At 40.7% G+C, this 20,377-nt stretch overlaps 1 protein-coding gene across 2 annotated transcripts in view; it reads right to left on the reverse strand.

Moving 5' to 3' along the window:
* Nucleotides 1–20,377, reverse strand: part of zdhhc13 (zinc finger DHHC-type palmitoyltransferase 13) — a 67,973-nt gene that overhangs the window by 39,052 nt on the left and 8,544 nt on the right. The window contains exons 2-7 of one of the 2 annotated variants that reach the window (XM_072272760.1): nucleotides 12,098–12,249; nucleotides 10,010–10,132; nucleotides 9,816–9,893; nucleotides 2,386–2,530; nucleotides 1,187–1,251; nucleotides 927–1,089 (exon numbers count right to left, since the gene is read on the reverse strand). In XM_072272760.1, the coding sequence (XP_072128861.1) occupies nucleotides 927–1,089; nucleotides 1,187–1,251; nucleotides 2,386–2,530; nucleotides 9,816–9,893; nucleotides 10,010–10,132; nucleotides 12,098–12,249 (726 nt within the window). The remainder of the gene's footprint in view (nucleotides 1–926; nucleotides 1,090–1,186; nucleotides 1,252–2,385; nucleotides 2,531–9,815; nucleotides 9,894–10,009; nucleotides 10,133–12,097; nucleotides 12,250–20,377) is intronic. The other variant, XM_072272761.1, reaches the window with a different exon arrangement.

A 20,377-nucleotide genomic window follows, 5' to 3' on the forward strand; every position in this document is an offset into this window, starting at 1 on the left:
TTAATCACTTAGATGAATGGACTAACTGTAGCATTGCCAAATTTGCAAATAATGGAAAATTAACAAGTTGGAAGAATACAAAAGAGCACAAAAAGGGATTTGGGTGAGGCAACTGGGCGTGAAGTTAGTACATGGAATGGAGTGCGGGAAAATTATTCATAAAAAGCCTGACTTGCTAATTGCCTCCATTATTTTGTTTTTATTTCAGATTCAAAGACGAATTGATGAAGTGGAGGTGGTAAGGATGTTTCTCTAGAGTAGGCAGATCTAGAACTAGGAGCAACAGTTTCAGAATAAAATCCATCCAACTAAGGAAGAAATTAGGAAGAATTTCACGTCTCAAAGATTAGTGAATCTTCACAAATCTCTACTTCAGAGGCAGAATCATTGAATATATTCAAGGGAAAGACTGCAAGACATTTAAACTACAAAAAAGACAACCGGTAGTGGGAAGAGAGTGGTCAAATTGTGTTGAATACCAGATTTGATCAGCTATGATCTTACTGAATGGCAGAGCGACGGTTATTGACATACCTTTGATTCTACTTCTTAAGTTCTAATATGAAAACATTTTTACCTGGCACTGATGCACTGAAACTGCTTTCTGAACTATCTTAATACTGTTCCAAGGATAGTCCTGATTACTTATTTTTGAAGGGTCTTCAAAGCACGCTATTACATCACAGAATTGTTCAGGTAGGTATCGGCTAATTCAGCCAAATCTGCTTACACACAGCTGAATGTACTTGATAAAATTGATTGCGGATTCACATTCTGTAGATTGCCCAATTTCATCCATACTGATACTACGATCACCATAACTATATAGCCAATTGTGGACACTTCATCAAAACAGAACTCAACTGAATCTGAAACCAACTTAAGTCTCCTGACAAAAATTATACAGAACAGAGATATGCACTTACCATTGCGTTTTTAACTTCAACATTTGCACCAGCAGCTAGCAGTACATTCAGTGCTGCCACATTTCCTGATAGTACTGCCCAGTGCAGAGGTGTGTTCTTGTGCAATTTATCAACAGCATTTATTGAAGCATTTAATTTTATGAGGAATCTGGTAGGCTCAGGCCTAAATGAGTGAGAAGGAAGCAAAAGGAAACTGTAATACTGGTTAACTATGTACCATCGCATTTATATAAAGCCTTGCATAAATATTCTACACTTACCCTATTATTCGGGAAGCTGCAAGCATTAATGGCGTTTGTCCATTCATATCAGCAGCATCTACATTCTTAAACAATGGAAAACATCATGTTTAATTAAAACATGAAATATTTTAAAAAAAGAAATGGTCCACCTATTTATGACAGAGATGCAAGAAGAGGACGGCTGGCACGGACTTGAGGAAGGCCATCACCTTCATCAAAGAGGGAGCGAGGCCTTTCGTAACCAAACAACCAAAGCCCAATCTGCTGCTAATGGCCAGGTCCTGGGAGTTGAGGGTCGATGTGGGAAGGAGGCTGCAGTTCCCAGATGTGGTGCACACAACCCTATGCCCGGACATTGTACTGTGGTCAACTGAAGACAGGAAAATAATTCTGGTTCAGCTGACTGTGCTGTGGAAGGAGGGATGGGAAGAGGCCCACGAGAGAAAGGCCTTGAAGTACCAGCCCTTAGTATAGGAATGCAAAGACAAGGGATTGCAGGCATGGTTGTTCCCTGTGGAGACTGGCTGCAGAGGTTTCCCAGCCAAGTCAGCGTGGGATTTATTGTCAGCTCTGGGCCTGGACGAAAGGAGCAAAAAACAAGCAGCTCGTAGGATGGAGGAAGAGGCAGAACGAGCCTCTTGTTGGATTTGGAGTAGGTGAGAAGAGGGAAGATGGAAGCCAGGAGCAGATGGGCAGTGATCTGGCCACAACTGCCGGCCCACCAACTGGAGAGTGTCGTGGTTAAGGGTCGAAACACTCTGTGAAGGTTGGGAACCACCTGATGACATCTGCTCCTGGCTGAAGGCTATGGTTACCTTATAAGGTATCTGGAGAATACACCCTAACAGGTGTATGTAACAAGTAAGATTGAGCCCTGCCCTAGCCTATATATGTTAAAAATGAGTCATTTTACAAAAAAGTAGAGGAAGACTATGCTGTCCACAAAGAAATAAAGTTTCGCTTGGAAATTCTGAACCTCTTTACCAATTCACTAAGAAGTAATGAATGGATGGTAACCTAGCAGGAAAAAAATATTCAGAGAAACACCATCTCACAATAGTACTTTCAGTTTTCATGTCTTATATCTTCATATCTCAGAATAGATGCATAAGTTGACAGTGGGTAGGAACAGTCCATATTTTGCAATTGCATTATAGGTAACCTATTAACTTGAAGTAGGGCCTAATCAAGACAAAGAAAGAAAAAACTGAACATACCTGACCTTTTGCTACAAGGTAAGCAATGATTGGCATTTGATGGAATTGAACTGCAAGATGAAGACAAGTGAATCCTTCCCTATCGACTAAGGAGGGATCTGCTCCATACTTAATCAGCAACACCACCATAGACAAATGGCCTTGTCTGAAATAAAAAAAAGGTTTTTATATTGTTTATAAAATTCCATTAGATTATCTTACCTACCACATCAGCTTTGGAATTTCTACCTATAACTTGTAGAGCTAGCAAACAGATCAGTTCTTTGTCAAATAGAGATTAAATTTCACCCCGTTATTACATACCCTCTGACACATTTCATAATTTTGTCATTTTAAATGGAATATGAATGTAGTTTCTAGCTTCAATTCAAGCTGCAGCAGAAACAATAGCTCCTTGGTTTTTCATCCACAACTTCCTGCCTAAACTTTTACTTCACTCTCACCACCTTAAACTGAATCATGAATTGAATCAGAATCAGGTTTATTATCACTGCTTTATATGACATGAAATTTATTGTTTTGTAGCATTGTAGTGCAAATATGTAAAAGCAGACTTAGTACATGTGTAAGATATAGGCATAGAATTGGGCCATTTGACCCATCGAGTCTACTCAGCTATCTCATCATGGCTGATCCAATTTTCCTCTCAGCGCAATCTCCTGCCATCATCCCATATCCCTTCATGCCCTGACCAATCAAGAAATCTATAAAACTCTGCCTTAAATATATATAGAGGCTTGGTCTCCACAGCTGCCTGTGGCAAAGAATTCCACAGATTTACCTTTCTGGCTAAAGAAATCCTTCATCTCCATTCTAAATGAATGCCCTTCTACTCTGAGGCTGCGTCCTCTAGTCTTCGACTCTCCTACCATAGGAAACATCCTCTCCATGTCCACCCTATCAAGGCCTTTCAATAGGTTTCAATGAAGTCACCCCTCATTTTTCTGAATTCTAGCGAATACAGGCCCAGACCTATCAGATGCTCTTCATATGACAATCTATTCAATCCGGGAATCATTTTCGTAAAACTCCTTTGAACTCTCTGAAGCTTCAGCATATCCTTTCTAAGATAAGGAGCCCAAAACTACTCACAATACTTCAAGTGAGGACACACCAGTGCTTTATAAAGCCTCAACATTACACTCTTGCTTTTATATTCTAGTAGTCTTGAAATGAATGCTAACATCTCATTCACCTTCCTCACCAGATTCAACCTGCAAATTAACCTTTAGGGAATCCTGCACAAGGACTCCCAAGTTCCTTTTTGTACTTTCTCTCCATTTAGAAAACAGTCAACCCTTTCATTTCTTCTACCAAAGTGCACGACCGTACACTTCCCAACACGGTATTCGATTGGTCACTTCTTTGCTCGTTCTTCTAATCTGTCTTAAGTCCTTCTCTAACCTACGTCCTCTAAACTACCTGTCCCTCCACCCATCTTTATATCATCTGAAAACTTTGCAACAAAGCCATCAATTCCATCATCCAAATCATTGACATATAACATTAGAAGTATCAGCCCCAACACAGAACCCTGTGGAACACCAGTAATTACCAGCAGTCAACCAGAAAAGGCTCTCTTTATTCCCATTCTTTGCTGCCTGCCAACCAGCCACTGCTTTATCCATGCTAGAATCTTTCCTGTAATACCATGGACTCATAGCTTGTTAAGCAGCCTCATGTGTGGCACCTTGTCAAAGACCTTCTGAAAATCCAAGTACACAAGATCAACCAATTCTCCTTCATCTATCCTGCTCGTGATTTAGATCATAAGACACAGGAGCAGAATTTGGTCATTCAGCCCATCGAGACTGCTCTGTCATTTCATCATGGCTGATCCTGGATCCCATTCAACCCCATACACCTGCCTTCTCACCATATGCCTTGATGCCCCAACCAATCAAGAATCTATCAACTTCAGCTTCAAATATACCCACAGACTTGGCCTCCACCGCAGTATGTGGCAGAGCATTCCAGAGATTCATTATTCGTTGGCTAAAAAAAATCCTCCTTTCTTCTGTTCAAAAAGGTCAACACTCAATTTTGAGGTTGTGCCCTCTAGTTCTGTATACCCCACCAGAGGGAACATCCTCTCCATACCCATTTCTTCAAAGAATTCCAACAGATTTGTGAGACAGGATTTTCTCTTGAGGAAACCATGCTGACTAAGGCCTATTTTATTATGTGCCTTCAAGTACTCCAAGACCTCATTCTTAATAATTGACTCCAACATTTTCCAAACCACTAAGGTCAGACTAACTGGCCTATAGTTTCCTTTCTTCTGCCTCTCCCCTTTCTTGAAGAGTGGAGTGACACTGCAATTTGAAAGATCATTACCTCGTTCAGAACACTTAGGTGTACATCATCTGGTCCAGGTGACTTATCTACAGTACCTTCAAACCTTGCAGTTTCTCAAGACCATTCTCTCTAGAAATGGTAACTTCACACACTACATGACTTCTGACGCCTGGAACTTCCACCATACTGCTAGCGTCTTCCAGAGTGCAGAATGATGCAAAATACATACTAAATGTGTCTGCCATTTCTTTGTCCCACCCCTCCCCATTACTACCTCTCCAGCATCATTTTCCAGTAGTCTGATATCCACTCTCACCTCTCTTTTACACTTTATGTATCTGAAGAAACTTTTGGTATCCTCTTTAAAATTACCAGCGAGCCTTCTTTCACATTCCATCTTTACCTTGCTAATTACTTTTTTAGTTGCCAGTAAAAACTTTTTTGGATTTTAAAAAGCTTCCCAATCCTCTCACATCCCACTAATTTTTGCTCTATTATATACCCTCTCTTTGGCTATTATGTTGTTTTTTACTTCTCTTGTTCGCCACAGTTGTGTTATATTGCCTTTAGAATACTTCTTCCTCTTTGGAATGTATGTATCCTGTGTCTTCCAAATTGCTTGAAATTCCAGCCATCACTGCTCTGCCATCATCCCTGCCAGTGTTCTTTTCCAATCAATTCTGGCCTAATCCTCTCTCATGCCTCTGTAATTCCCTTTAGTCCACTGTTATACTGATATATCTGACTTCAGCTTCGCTTTCTCAAATTTCAGGGTGAATTCAATCATATTATGCTCACTTGCCCCCAAGGGTTCTTTTACCTAAAACTCGCTAATCAATTCTGGTTCATTGCACAACATCCAACCCAGAATAGCTGATCCCCTAGTGCGCTCAACCCGAGCTGCTCTAAAAAGCCATCTCGTACTCACTCTAGAAACTCCCCCTCTTGAAATCCAGCACCAAGCTGACTTTCCCAATCTACCTGCATATTGAAATCCCCCATGACTATTGTAACATTGCCTATTTGGCATGCATTTTCTATCTCCTGGTGTAATTTGTAGATCACATCCTTACTACTGTTTGGGTATCTGTGTACAACTTTCATCAGAGAGCTTTTACCCTTCCAATTCCTTAGCTCTATCCACAATGATTCACCACTTTCCGACCCTATGTGACTTATTTCTAATGATTTAATTTCTTTTTTTTAAACCAGCAGAGCAACTCTGTCCCCTCTGCCTTCCTGCCTGTCCTTTTGATACAATATGTATCCTTGGACATTAAGCTCTCAGCTATAATCTTCTTTCAGACATGATTCAATGATGCCTAAATCGTACATGCCAATCTGTAACTGTGCCACATGTCCATCTACCTTATTGAGTTCTGTGCGCATTCAAATATAACACCTTCAGTCCTGCATTCACCCTTTTCAATTGTCCTCCTTTAACATTGCAACTGTAAAGGTTGACTGCAATTTTGCCTTATCTACAGCCTCTCCTCACTATACAATATGTCACCATATACAGTCCTGAGATTCATTTTCTTGCAGACTTACTCAATAAGCCCATAGAATAATAACTATAACAGAATCAATGAAAGACCGCAAAGATTCAACCAGTGTGCAAAAGACAACAAACTGTGCAAATACAAAAAGAAAATAATAATAATAATAAATAAGCAATAAATATCAAGAACATGAGATGAAGAGTCTTTGAAAGTGAACCCTTAGGTTGTGGGAACATTTCAGTGACTGGGCAAGTGAAGTTGAGCGAAGCTATCTCCTTTGGTTTAAGAAACTGATGGTTGAGGGGTAATACATGCTTCTGAACCCGGTGGTGTGAGTCATGAGGCTCCTGAACTTTCTTCCTGATGAGAAGAGGGCACATCCTGGGTGGTGAGCATCCCTGATTGATGGACGCTGCTTTCCTGCGACAGCATTTGGTATAGATATGCTCAACAGAGGGGAGGGCTTTACTGGTGATGCACTGTTCCATATGTACTACTTTTTGTAGGATTTTCCATTCAAGGGCATTGATGTTTCCATACCAGGCTGTAATGCAATATCAACTGAGTCTGCATCCCTTATGACTTTCAGTATTTAGTTCCAGTTTTGAAGCATCGTTCAAAAGTTGTTTCTGAATCATATACTCACTTTTAATTTAGTTTTTTTTTTTAAATCGAAGCTTGGTTTGCTTATTTATCTCATGGGTTAGTGATGCCAAAAGTGATACTGGTTTATAACATTCATTTGTTGGAGTACTGCACACAAAAGGGATAGGCAAATCCTTCCATCATTGATGAAGCGGACAAAGATAAAGCTCGAAATTACATTAAAACACTACTAGGGGATTCCAAAATCAATTCTGCAAAGCTTGCTAAGTAGTGAATACTACAAACTTACAGCAGTATGATTTACAACCAAATATAATTTTCTATTTAAATTATTTAATAAAAAATAAACTTAATTGGTAATAACCATTTTGAAAAGAAAAAGAAATGCAATCCAGTCATTTATTATTTGTAACTCAGTGGAGATATGTAAACAAACCATATTTAATTAACAAAATGAATCACCTCTCTGGTTCTGACATAACTACCATGAGAGTGGAAATATGATATTTAAAGCACATAATTAATTTCGACAACCCATTTAATCAAAGTACTGTTGATTAGGCTGACATTATTTTGAATATAAACTGTTCAAATTTAAGAGATTTTCAGCAAGAGTTTACTAACGAAAGATTGGTATTTGTATCAACAAATAGTTACGGCAGAGGAAGAGGCCAGTTGTCTCACCATGTCCACAGTGGCTCTATACCAAAGCAACTCACTCAATCCACCCCAATTTTTTTTTCTTCACCATATATTTATCCAATTCCGATTTGAAAACTTAAACAGAACCTGTCTCCACTATGTGTTAAATGATTATTTGACTTTGCAATTTAAATCATACGATGGTTGCAGAGCAAAAGGCAACATGCAGCCTTTCAGGTATCTGTCAGTTTGCTACCCAAGCAGCTTACCAGCAACTGCCCACACCCATGCACAGCACATACTCATTCGAAATTTGAATATATTTTGTTATGCAAGGACCTGGGCCCACTGCATTTTGCCTATCGCCACAATTAGTCAACAGGAGATGCAATCTCAATAGGTCTTCACACAGCCTTAGACCACCTGGACGATACAAACATCTATGTCAGGATGCTGTTCATCGACTATAGCCCAGCGTTTAACACCAGCATTCCCACAATCCTGATTAATAAGTTACAGAACCTGGGGCTCTGTACCTCCCTCTGCAATTGGATCCTTGACTTCCTAATCAGAAGACTACAACTGTGCAGATTGGTGACAATATCTCCTCCTTGCTGACGATCAACACTGGTGCACCTTAGAGGTGTGTGCTTAGCCCACCTCTCTACTCTTTCCATACCCATGACTGTGTGGCTAGGCATATTCAAATATCATCTAGAAATGTTTGTATAAATTTGTTGATGATACAACCGTTATCGGTAGAATCTCAGATGGAGATGAGAGGGCGTACAGGAGCGAGATATACCAACTAGTGGAGTGGTGTGGCAGCAACAACCTTGCACTCACAAGACGAAAGAGCTGATTGCAGACTTCAGGAAGGGGAAGACAAAGGAACACATACCAATCCTCATAGAGGGATCAGAAGTGGAGAGAGTGAGCAGTTTCAAGTTCCTGGGTGTCAAGATCTCTGAGGACTTAACTTGGTCCCAACATATTGATGCAGCTATAAAGAAGGCAAGACAGCGACTGTACTTCATTAGTTTGAAGAGATTTGGTATGTCAACAAAAACACTCAAAAACTTCTATAGCTGTATCATGGAGAGCATTCTGACTAGTTGCATCACTATCTGGTATGTGGGGGCTACTGCATAGGGCCAAAAGAAGCTGCAGAGGTTGTAAATTTAGTCAGCTCCATCTTAGGTACTAGCCTTCAAAATACCTAGGACATCTTCAAGGAGTGGTGTCTCAGAAAGGCAGCATCCATTATTAAGGACCCCCAGCACCCAGGGCATGCCCTTTTCTCATTGTTACCATCAGGTAGGAGGTACAGAAGCCTGAAGGCACACACTCAGCGATTCAGGAACAGCTTCTGTCATCCAATTCCTAAACATGAACACTACCTCACTTTTTAAAATTCTGAGCGAGAATGGGCAAACTTTACACAGACTGAACTGGCGGTCAGGATTACAACTTGTTTAGCTGTAACTACACTCAGTAGCCACTTTATTAGGTACACCTGCTCATTAATGCAAATATCTAATCAGCCAATCATGTGGCAGCAACTCAATCCATAAAAGCATGCAGACATGGTTGAGAGGCCAAGTTGTTGCTCATTAGAATAGGGTAGAAATGTTATCGCAGTGAGCACGACCGTGGAATGATTGTTGGTGCCAGACGGAGTGGTTTAAGCATCTCAGAAACTGCTGATCTCCTAGGATTTTCACACACAACAGTCTCTAGAGCAGGGGTTTCCAGCTTTATTATGCCATAGACCAATACCATTAAGCAAGGGATATGTGGACCCCGGATTGGGAACCCCTGCCCTAGAGTTTACAGAGAATAGTGCAAAAAACAAAAAATATACAATGAGCAGCGGCTCTGTAGGCAAAAATGCCTTGTTAATTAGAGAGGTCAGAAGAGAATGGCCAGACTGGTTCAAACTGACAGAAAACTCAAATAACCACACGTTACCACAGTGGTGTGCTGAAAAGCATCTCTGAATGCACAACACCGAACTTTGAAATGGATGGGCTACAGCAGAAGACCACACCTGGTTCCACTCTTTCGCCTAATAAATGGCCCCTGAGTTTATGTTTCTATTAGCAAAAGCCAAAACTGCGTATGCTCATACATTTGGAAGATTCCTTAGCTTTACAATGGTTTTCACTCAAAATGGTGAGGTGAGAGATCAAAAGGTTACGGAAAATAATGCATGCAATTGTCCATTCTAAGTACTTGGAATTTATGGCAATCTTACAATATATGCTTTTGAAAGTGACATTAAGGTAGAACATAGAACAGCACAGCAGAGGAACGGGCTCTTTCACCCGCAAAGTTGTGCCAAACTAATAACAAAGATATTGAATATTTCGGGAATGGTACCTGGTTGCCCAATGAAGAGCTGTTGAATTTAAATCCCCACCCAGCTGATCCACAATCGCACCTTTTGAAATGTAATATCTGTAGAGGGAATTTGTTGAATTTAATACAGTATGAAAAGTATAAATTTTATTAGTATATTATACAATTTAAATAGAATGCAAGGAGGATAATACCATCCCCAGAACAGATCTTACTTCACAAGCTCTGTTCGGTTATTGATGGCTGCCCAGTGAAGTAAGGTCACATTTTCTTTGTCAGGCTGTCGGACATCATAACCAGCTTCAATCAGCTCTTTACATCGGTCGATTATTCCATATCTGTAAGTGTAAAATGCACTTAAACAATAGAGATAAACATGAACCTCATCCAAAGTGATGAAAAAAATGCTTTGTAGTCTTTTTTTTCCAGTGTGGTCTCTGCTGCAAGGTTAGAATACAGGTAACTCTGCTATAACATGTTTCTATTAAGTGAATTGCATATGACACATTTGATGAATTAGGGAACACTATATTACACAGACCGCAACACACACAAAAAATGCTGGTGAACGCAGCAGGCCAGGCAGCATCTATAGGAAGAGGTACAGTCGATGTTTCAGGCCGGGACCCTTCGTCAGGACTAACTGAAAGAAGAGTTAGTAAGAGATTTGAGACGGGGAGGGAGAGACCTGAAATGATAGGAGAAGAATTGTCGACAGTTTGGGTTGAAACTCTGCCTCAGCTCTGATTTGACAATTCCTTCCCTGCCACAGATGCTGCTTGACTTGCTAGAGTTCTTCGAGCAGATTGTTTGTTGCTCAGGATTCCAGCATCTGCAATCACTTGTGTGTCCTTCTTCCTGTTTGTACAATTACATTTTCCATAAACCAAGGTTTCTTTGGAACTCAACTTCCACATTATAGCAGACTGCCTGTACACGACTGCTGGTTTGGACAGACAAGGTCCCAAGCCAACTATATACAAAAGCAGAAAAACATAGTCACAAAAAAATAATATAGCTCAAGTCCCTGAGCGTCATGGCCTGTAGATTGATGGTGCCTGGGATGTTGTCCTGTAGCCATGTTTCTGCTGGTAAAGACTTCGGTGATAATGAATACAAAATGCCAGGAATGTTCATTTAATCGATATTTATGCAATATTATATTAAGCAAACAATAACTATATTATGCAAAAAATTCCATATTATATTCAAAAAGTAAAATGAATAATAAATAAAAGGAAATACAGTGGATTTCAGTGAATTGGGCCATTGGTTAATTGGGACAATTCTTAAGGAACAGAAACTAATCGAGAAAATAGAGAGGAGTCCCTTCATTTATTTTGGACACTGCTGCTTAATTGGGACAGGAGACTGCTGCTGAACAGTTTCTAACTAGCATCAGTTGTGTGTACTTGTGTGGCTGTTAGACACTATACCGTGTTTAGAGCAAACAATTTTTAAATAATGTTAGTTGCACCTGCTGATATTGTTATCCATTTCCATCACCGGATACCAATTCAAAAAGCAGTCATGCTTGATCATCTTGTTTTTTTTTATTTTAACTTTAAAAATTTCAGACCTTTGCTAAGATAGCTTCAAAAGATTGGACACTTGTTGAAAAATTAGTGACTACACAGGATGCCAGAAAATTTATTGTTGGATTATGATACTATTTCATACTACGTTCATTTACAGTCAATCAAAAGAACATGGCAGAGTACACTGAATGAATTCCTCCACTGATAACTATTAGGAACTAACCCACAGTTTTATAGTACCGTAGTAGTGTTCCAATTTGTAATGTATTTCATTTATATACATAATTTGTTACTCAGTTAAACAGCAGTTTATCTGTTTTTTATAACTTTTCAGCTAGTTCCATGAAATATGGCTAAAGGGGCAGCTGCTTAATTGGGCCGAAATGTACTGGTCCCGATGTGTCCAATTAACTGGAACCCACTGTATTTAAAAATACAAAAGCAAAATACTTTGGATGCAGGAAATATCCAGCTGGTCATGTAGTGTCATAAACTACATAAAATAACTTTCTGCTACTTCACATTTCATTCATATCCTCACCTTAATCACCCCTCTCTACAATAGCATATTATCCAGTTTCAACCTCGATTCAACAAAGATGGAACATTCAAAGAACCTCTTTATTTGATTTTTAAGACATGCAAAATCATTTGAAGCTTCTGTTTTTGTTTTGCTGAAAAGGGCAAAAAAAATTTCAGCACCATTGCAGCCCAGACAACTCAAATTGATACATAACAGGCAAAAGCAATTCCCGCTAAACTTACTGTGTGGCTCTTACAATATCCCAGTTACTATAGTCATCTATGAAGGTAAGATCACCGTGATGTTTATCAGGGCTCTTGCTTTGACTTGAATTGTTATATTCCTCCTGGTGTTTTTGAGTTCCATGATATCCATGAGGACAATTGACTTGACACTGCAAAAAAACGTTAACAGTTTAATTATGCAAAATTAGGTCATTCAACCCATTGAGTCTGCTCTGCCATTCCATCATGGCTGATTTCTTATCCCTCTCTACACCATTCTCCTGCCTTCTCCCCATAATGTTTGGTGCCTTTACTAATCAAGAACCTATCAACCTCCATTTTAAATATACCCAATGACTTAGCCTTCACAGCCATCTATGGCGATGAATACCAAGATTCACCAGCTTCTGGTTAAAGAAATTCCAGCTTACTTCTGCTCTAAAGGGACGTCCTTCTATTCTGCTGATGTACACTCTGTTCCTAGACTTTTGCGCTATTAGAAACATCCTCCCCACATTCACTCTACCTTGACCTTTCAATAATCAATAGGTTTCAATTGGATTCCCCCTCATTCTTCAAAAATGCAGTGAGTACAGACCCAGAGCAATTAAACACTCCTCATACTTTAATCCATTCATTCCCGGGATCATTCCTGTGAACCTCCTCTGGACCCTCTCCAATGTCAGTATATGCCTTTATTCCTTTGACCAAAGTGCATGACAACACACTTCATTGCATGATATTCCATCTATCGCTTGGCCCATTCTATGAATCTAAGTTCTTCTGCAGATTCCCTGCTTCCTCAATGCTACTCCAAACTTGTGTCAAGATAAGACAAACATTTTAACACAGCAGTGTAATAACCTGGTACTGTTGGGTGCAATATTGCATTTGTAGGGAGCCAAAATATTATTTGCCTCTGCCAGGCTATTATTTGTTGAAAAAAAAGAAAAAAACTCTTTCTATGCCAAGTAAATTACACCTGCTAAAAACTACAAAAAATTGTCAAATTGACCTATTCTATCTTCCAGGAATATTCATGTAATTTTCTTCCAAAACCAAAAACTGAAAAACTCTAGAAATACCTGCAGGTTTAAGAAACAGCTGTGGAGAGAGAGTGTTAACACTTCGGGTCAATGACATTTCATCAGACCTCTATTATATCTGTTCTGAGACTCTCAGCACAGATGCACATCTAAATTCAGGAAATAACAAAAATGCACAACCATATAAATGCGTATTTTTGTGAAAGTATTAATGAATACTGAATAAGGAGCCCACCTTTGCTAGCCCCGTTTGTCCTAATTTGACCCATATTCCTATCCAATCCCTGTAGTTATCCAAATGTCATAAATTTTATCATTGTACCTGCCTAAACAACTGTCTTTGGTAGCTCATTCCATATATACATCTCTCCCTTGTGTGAAAATTTTCCCCTCAGATCTCCCCTGAACCTTACCCTCTCACCTTAAACATATACCATTCAATTTTTGGTTCTCTTTCCAAAGTCAATGTTAAGTTTATTGTCATGTGCACAAGAGCATGTACGTACAGCTGCAATGGAAAACATATTTACAACATCATCAAGGCACATAACATAACTGGCACAATATTCACAAGAAAAATATGAATTATTCAAAATATAACATATAACCCTCTCATTGGGGTTGTATGCAAACTTGGCTCAGAGCTAACTCGGCTAACAGCCAGGGTACCAAGTGATGAGAAGGCCACCTTTATAAACAAGATGCATCCAGGGTTGGTGTGATTTGGGGTTTAACCAAACAGAAAAGTTGAGATGTTCCAATTAATGGAACTTCGATTTGAGCGAATGCTGTGTGAAGTTTCTCCATACACAATTATACGTCGGCAAGAAATAACAGGTTGTAGGAGTATCGACTAAAATTGATGAAGTTTAAATACTTATTACTTTATTGAAACCGCCAACAAATGGTGATGTCGGGGGGTGTGTGTGTGTGTGTATATATATATATATATATATATATATATATATATATATATATATATATATATATATATATATATATATATACACACATATACATATATATACACATATACACACACATATATAAAAAAGAAAAAACCCACCCCCAAAACATATACACTGCGAAATTAACCCTTAACAGTCTGGGCGAATTCTGTCTAATGAAATTAAGGAGTCCCTACAAAGTTGTACATTGCATAAAACTATAAGGAAAAGATAAACAAAAGGGCCCATAACAGTTAAACCAGCCCAAAGTGCACAAAACCATTGCAGCTCATACTGGAGTATTCGGGGGTGTATCTTTTACTCATACGCTGGCACATAGTCCGCGCAACACACCTGCCACATTTTCAAACTCTCTTTGAAGAACATCTCAAGCAAACTGGCTCTCTCTCTCAGGAGTGTTGCCTTTCCTCCTTGGAGCCATTCGTCTACACAAAGCACTTCCTGCAACAGGGACTTTCCTTCCAACGGCATTCTGCGGCATCTTCCCTTCTGTCCCACTCCGCAGCTCCTGCCAGAAGAACCCAAACCAGACCACTGTCCTTCAGAAAACTCTCTCTGCCTCACTTTCTCTAGAACTGTCTCCAGATCCCAACATCCTGATTGGCTGAGACAACATTCCTAAGTTAAACAACAGGCTTCTTACCTTTAGCCGAAACCAAAACATTCTACCAGCAGGACACACTGCTTTTGCAGAAACCTACTAAAATGAAATACCGACAGCATAGCAGTAGAACTCTGAACTAGGGCATTACAAACACAATTAGAACAAAGAAAACAAAACCTCCTGGGCAAAGGACTGTCTGCATTCACCCTTTCTATGCCCCACATGATTTTATACACCTCAATACAGTCACTGGGTTGGTGGTGGAGCTATGTCTCTCGTCGTCGTTGTGGCTATCCCTCGAGGTCGAGGATGATGGTCTTCGTTCTGTTGATCTACTTCTGGGCTCTCAAGTGGCTTATGAGTCCAATCTTGGCTTTGAAAGTTCTTCCCCATTCAGGACAGGTAGTTCCAGATGGCAGATTGGGCTTTGGTTGTTGCTGCCTCTCTTTCCATTTTCTTCTCTTTTCTTCTAATTCTGCACATCTGTTGGCTTCGAAAGTTGCTGTTCCTTCTCGGATGATGGTTTGCCAGAGTTTCCTGTCCTTGGCATTGGTTTCCCAATTGTTGATGTCAATGTTACATTTCTTCATGTTGGCTTTTAAGACGTCTTTGAATCTCTTCTGTTGTCCGCCTCTTTAACATTTGCCTTCTTTAAGCTGGGAGTAGAAGATTTGTTTTGGCAGACGTTCATTTTTCATCTGAACAACATGACTGCTCCATCTTAGTTGGTTCTTGATGACATAGGCTTCAATGCTTGTTGTTTTTGCTTCACTTAGCACACTGACGTTGGTTCTTCTATCTTCCAGCTGATATTTAAGATGTTTCGAAGACAGCATTGATGGAACTTTTCAAGTGCCTTCAGATGTCGTCGGTATGTTGTCCAGGTTTCTGATTCATACAGGAGCATTGGGATTACCACTGCTTTGTACACTAACATTTCGGAGTCCGTTCGAACGTCACTGTCATGAAAGACTCTTGTTTGGAGATGTCCAAAAGCTGTTCCAGTGCATTTAAGACAATGTTGAACCTCGTCATTAAGGTCGACATTGGAGGAGAGGTGACTTCCAAGATACAGAAAGTGGTCCACATTTTCTAGGGTTGTTTCGCCAAGTTGAAATGATGGTTCTCTGCATACTATTCTATGCATACACGAAACTTGGACTCACCGTCAATTCCAAGAAGACTCAGATCATCTATCAACCGTCACCAATTGCTATGTCTCTACCAAAGGAAGTGTAAGGTACTCCTTCCCTCTACTAGCCTGCAGGTCACTCTGCTTAGCACTACTCTCCCTCCCACCCACCCCCAACCAATCAGGATCATGTGAAGCTATGGGAGCAGGTGGTAGATGGTTGAATCAGCAACTCTCTGAAGAGTATTGATAATGGCTGAGGTCACCCATCTTGTGAAGAAACTGTCCAGAAGAAGGCAATGGCAAACCCTTCTGTAGAAAAATTTGCTAACAACAATCATGGTCATGGAAAGACCATGATCACCTATGTCATATGACACAGTACATGATGAACAAGCAAATAACACAGACATATTAGATTCAAGATTCAAAAAACTTCATTGTCATTCTAACCATACATCAGCTCTGCAGGGCAGAATGAGACGGCGTTCCTCAGGGGCAGTGCAATCATAACATAACAAACGCAATGCTAAATAATAAACATAACAATAAGTAGTAAAACACAACACATGTCAGTTAAATCAGTTATTAAGTGTCCAGTGCAAGTTAAAAGTGTCCAAAAGCAGAGTCAGGTAGAGCAGCTATTTAGCAGTCTGACTGCCTGTGGGAGGAAGCTGTTTAGTAGCCTTGTGGTTTCAGTTTTGATGCTCCTGTAACGTTTGCCTAATGGCAGAAGAACAAACAGTTCACGGAGAGGGTGTGAAGGGTCTTTAATGATGTACCATGTCTTCTGGAGGCATCGACTCTGAAAGAGGTCTTGGACAGAAGGTAGGGAGACCCCAATAATCTTCTCTGCTCCCCTAACCACCCTCTGCAAGGCTTTTTTGTCGACAGCACTGCAGCTGGAGTACAAGGTTGTGATGCAAAAGGTCAGCACACTCTCAACCACGTCTCTGTAGAATGTAGTTAAGATGTTAGTGGGGAGTGATGCTTGTTTAAGCTTCCTCAGAAAGTGCAATCTCTGCTGGGCCCGTTTCACAATCCCAGTGGTGTTCCTGGACCAGGTGAGATTGTCCGAGATCTGCACCCCAAGGAACTTGATGTTTTCCACTCTCTCCACTGTGGAGCCACTGATGCTGAGGGGTGTGTGCTCAGGCTGAGACCATCTGAAATCGACGATCATCTCCTAGGTTTTGGTGACATTAAGCATCAAGTTGTTATCCCTGCACCAGCTCTCTAGGTGTTTGACCTCCTCCCTGTACATAGTTTCATCATTCTTGCTGATGAGCCCCACCACTGTGCAAATTTAATGATCAGGTTCTCCTTGAATCTGGCTGCACAGTTATGTGTTAGCAGTGTAAACAGCAATGGGCTAAGCACACAGCCTTGTGGGGATCCAGTGCTCAGTGTGATGGAGTCAGAGATGTTCCTGCCAACACGGACTGACTGTGGTCTCTCTGTCAAGAAATCCAGAATCCAGCGACACATGACCTTATTATAATTAAATTTAAAGGGATTGAAGCTAAAATTACAAAGTAACTAAAATACCCCAGTTCTGTACCACTCAACTGTCATATGGTTATCCATTGTTACAAATATAACAAAGAGTAACTAATCTGGGACTAGTATTGGAGGACTGGCCTCCCATACAGAGTTCACAAAAATCTGATCTACTAGTTTCAGTAGGAAATACGTTTAAATCTGAAACTAATTCTCAAGGCAGAAAACAGAAAATATTGGAAACGCTCAGTAGGTCTTTTGAGAGAAAAAGGGAATTAACATTTCAGGTCCATGACTCTTTGTCACAACAGGGAAATGGGATGGAGACCAGGAAGAGGAGGTGACAAGGTGACGCCAGAGTTGCCATGGGGATAAAATATATGAGGTGAAAGGACATGATGTGGACTACATTCAGTCTCTTCTAAGAAGAAAACATACGCAGATGGGTGACTGATTTCTTGATCATATAACAAACAAGAGAAAATCTGCAGATGGCAGAAATCCAAGCAACACACTAAAGCTAGAGGAACTCAGCAGGCCAGGCAGCATCTATGGAAAAGAGTAAAGAGTTGGCGTTTGGGCTGAGACCAATGTTGATTGTTTATTCTTTTCCATAGATGCTGCCTGGCCTGCTGAGTTCCTCCAGAATTCTGTGTGTGTGGTTCTGAACATATGAGCTAAGTTCACAGTACAACCATAGGCTTTTGGCACCTGAACTTTAATTCTCTTTCCCAAGCTGACTTCTGATAACCTGACTTGCACGACATTTCCTTCACATTTTACACCTTTTATGTTCTTGCTTTTTCTGTCTCTTTAATTTTCCTTCTTAACCTATCAACCATGTAGTTTAAACAATTGCCCAACTCCAGTACAATCCATAATTCACTCAAACAAAGATGTACCTTTTATCTTATCCACCTTTCCCTCACACAACTGAATTGTTGTCGCAGGAAAATAGCATCCATGATCAGGGACCCCCATTCAGGACATGCACTCTTCTCACAGCTGCCATTAGGAAGAAGGTATAAGAGCCTCAGGACTTGCACCACCCCTCAACCATCAGGCACTTGAACCAAAGGGAATAACTTCACTTGCCCAATCATTGAAATGTTCCTGTATCCGATGGACTCACTTTCAGGGACTTTTTATCTCATATTCTCAATATTTATTGCTTATTTATTTAATAGAACCATAGAACATTACTGCACAGAAACATGCCTTTTGGCCCTTCTTGGCTGCGCCGAACCACTTTTCTGCCTCGTCCCACTAACCTGCACCTGGACCATATCCCTCCATACACCTCTCATCCATACACCTGTCCAAGTTTTTCTTAAATGTTAAAAGGGAGCCCGCACTTACCACTTCATCTGGCAGCTCATTCCACACTCCCACTACTCTGTGTGAAAAAGCCCCCCCAATGTTCCCTTTAAACTTTTCCCCCTTCACTCTTAACCCATGTCCTCTGGTTTTTTTCTCCCCTTGCCTCAGTGGAAAAGGCCTGCTTGCATTCACTCTATCTATGCCCATCATAATTTTATATACCTCTATCAAATCTCCCCTCATTCTTCTACACTCCAGGGAATAAAGTCCTAACCTATTCAACCTTTCTCTGTAACTCAGTTTCTCAAGTCCCGGCAACATCCTTGTAAACCTCTGCACTCTTCCAACGTTTATTAATATCCTTCCTGTAATTTGGTGACCAAAACTGCACACAATACTCCAAATTCGGCCTCATCAATGCCTTATACAACCTCACCATAACATTCCAACTCTTATACTCAATACTTTGATTTATAAAGGCCAATGTACCAAAAGCTCTCTTTACGACCCTATCTACCTGTGACGCCACTTTAAGGGAATTTTGTACAGGTGTCCTCTGCTTTTCGAACGTTCACTTTACGAAACCTCACTGTTACGAAAGACCTACATTAGTTACCTGTTTTCGCTAACAGAAGGTGTTTTTACTGTTACGAAAAAAGGCAGCACGTGAAAAAAAAGCAGCGCGCGATAAAAGGCAGCGCGCACCCCAAGCAGCCACTCCTCCCCCAGATTCGGAACTGTATTCTAGCGGGCATTGCTTAAACATGTGCCTGTGAGCATCCGTTAGCAAGATGAGTTCTAAGGTATCAGAAAAGCCTAAAAGAGTTCGTAAGGGTGTTACACTTAGCGTAAAACTAGACATAACTAAGCGTTTTGATCGTGGTGAATGAAGTAAGGACAAAGTGAGTTTGGCTTGTGGAAGTTGACGAAGATGATGTTGAAGAGGTTTTGACATCCCATGACCAAGAACTGATAGACGAAGAGCTGATGCAATTGGAAGAGGAAAGGATAACAATCCCCAAATGCAGTAGCAAACGGACCGAAAGTGAATTTGTCCAGGAACTGAACGTGAAGCAACTGCGTGAGATTTTCGCTGCAATAATGAAGTACGACTTTAATTTTAAAAGGGTACGTCAGTTTAGGGCATATTTGCAAGATGGTTTGAGTGCTTACAAAGAACTGTATGATAGAAAAATGCGCGAGGCTAGCAGTCAAGCATACTGTCGTTTTCAAGCCTTCTACATTAGCCACAGCAGACGACGAACCTCGACCTTCAACATCGAGGCAGGCAGTCATAGGAGGAGATGAGCTGCCTGCTCTAATGGAAACAGACGATGATGAGATGACACCCCAGTGCCCCACCACCCCAACACCTGGGCCCCCGGACAGATACCGATTCGCGGAGAACGCAGCGGTAGCCCGGAGGCACACAGCACATCTTTAAGAAAAAAGCCAAAATAAACATGCTGATTAATTAGGCGCTGCCCGGCACGTAATTGATGGCCCAGATCATAGGCAATGTAATTGGCAACCGCCTCTGATCTGGGCCGACAATTATGTGCTGGGCAGCACCTAATTAATTAGCTTGTTTATTTCGGCTTTTTTCTTAAAGATGTGCTGGGTGCATCCCGGCTACCGCTGTACCCCTGCATGCTTCGCAGATTGGGATCGGTCCATGTCCTGGAGGTTGGGGGCCACTGCACCACCCCAACCTCTGACGACTCAGCC

Source organism: Mobula birostris, chromosome 11 (genome assembly GCF_030028105.1).
Source record: "Mobula birostris isolate sMobBir1 chromosome 11, sMobBir1.hap1, whole genome shotgun sequence".
Taxonomy (NCBI): domain Eukaryota; kingdom Metazoa; phylum Chordata; class Chondrichthyes; order Myliobatiformes; family Myliobatidae; genus Mobula; species Mobula birostris.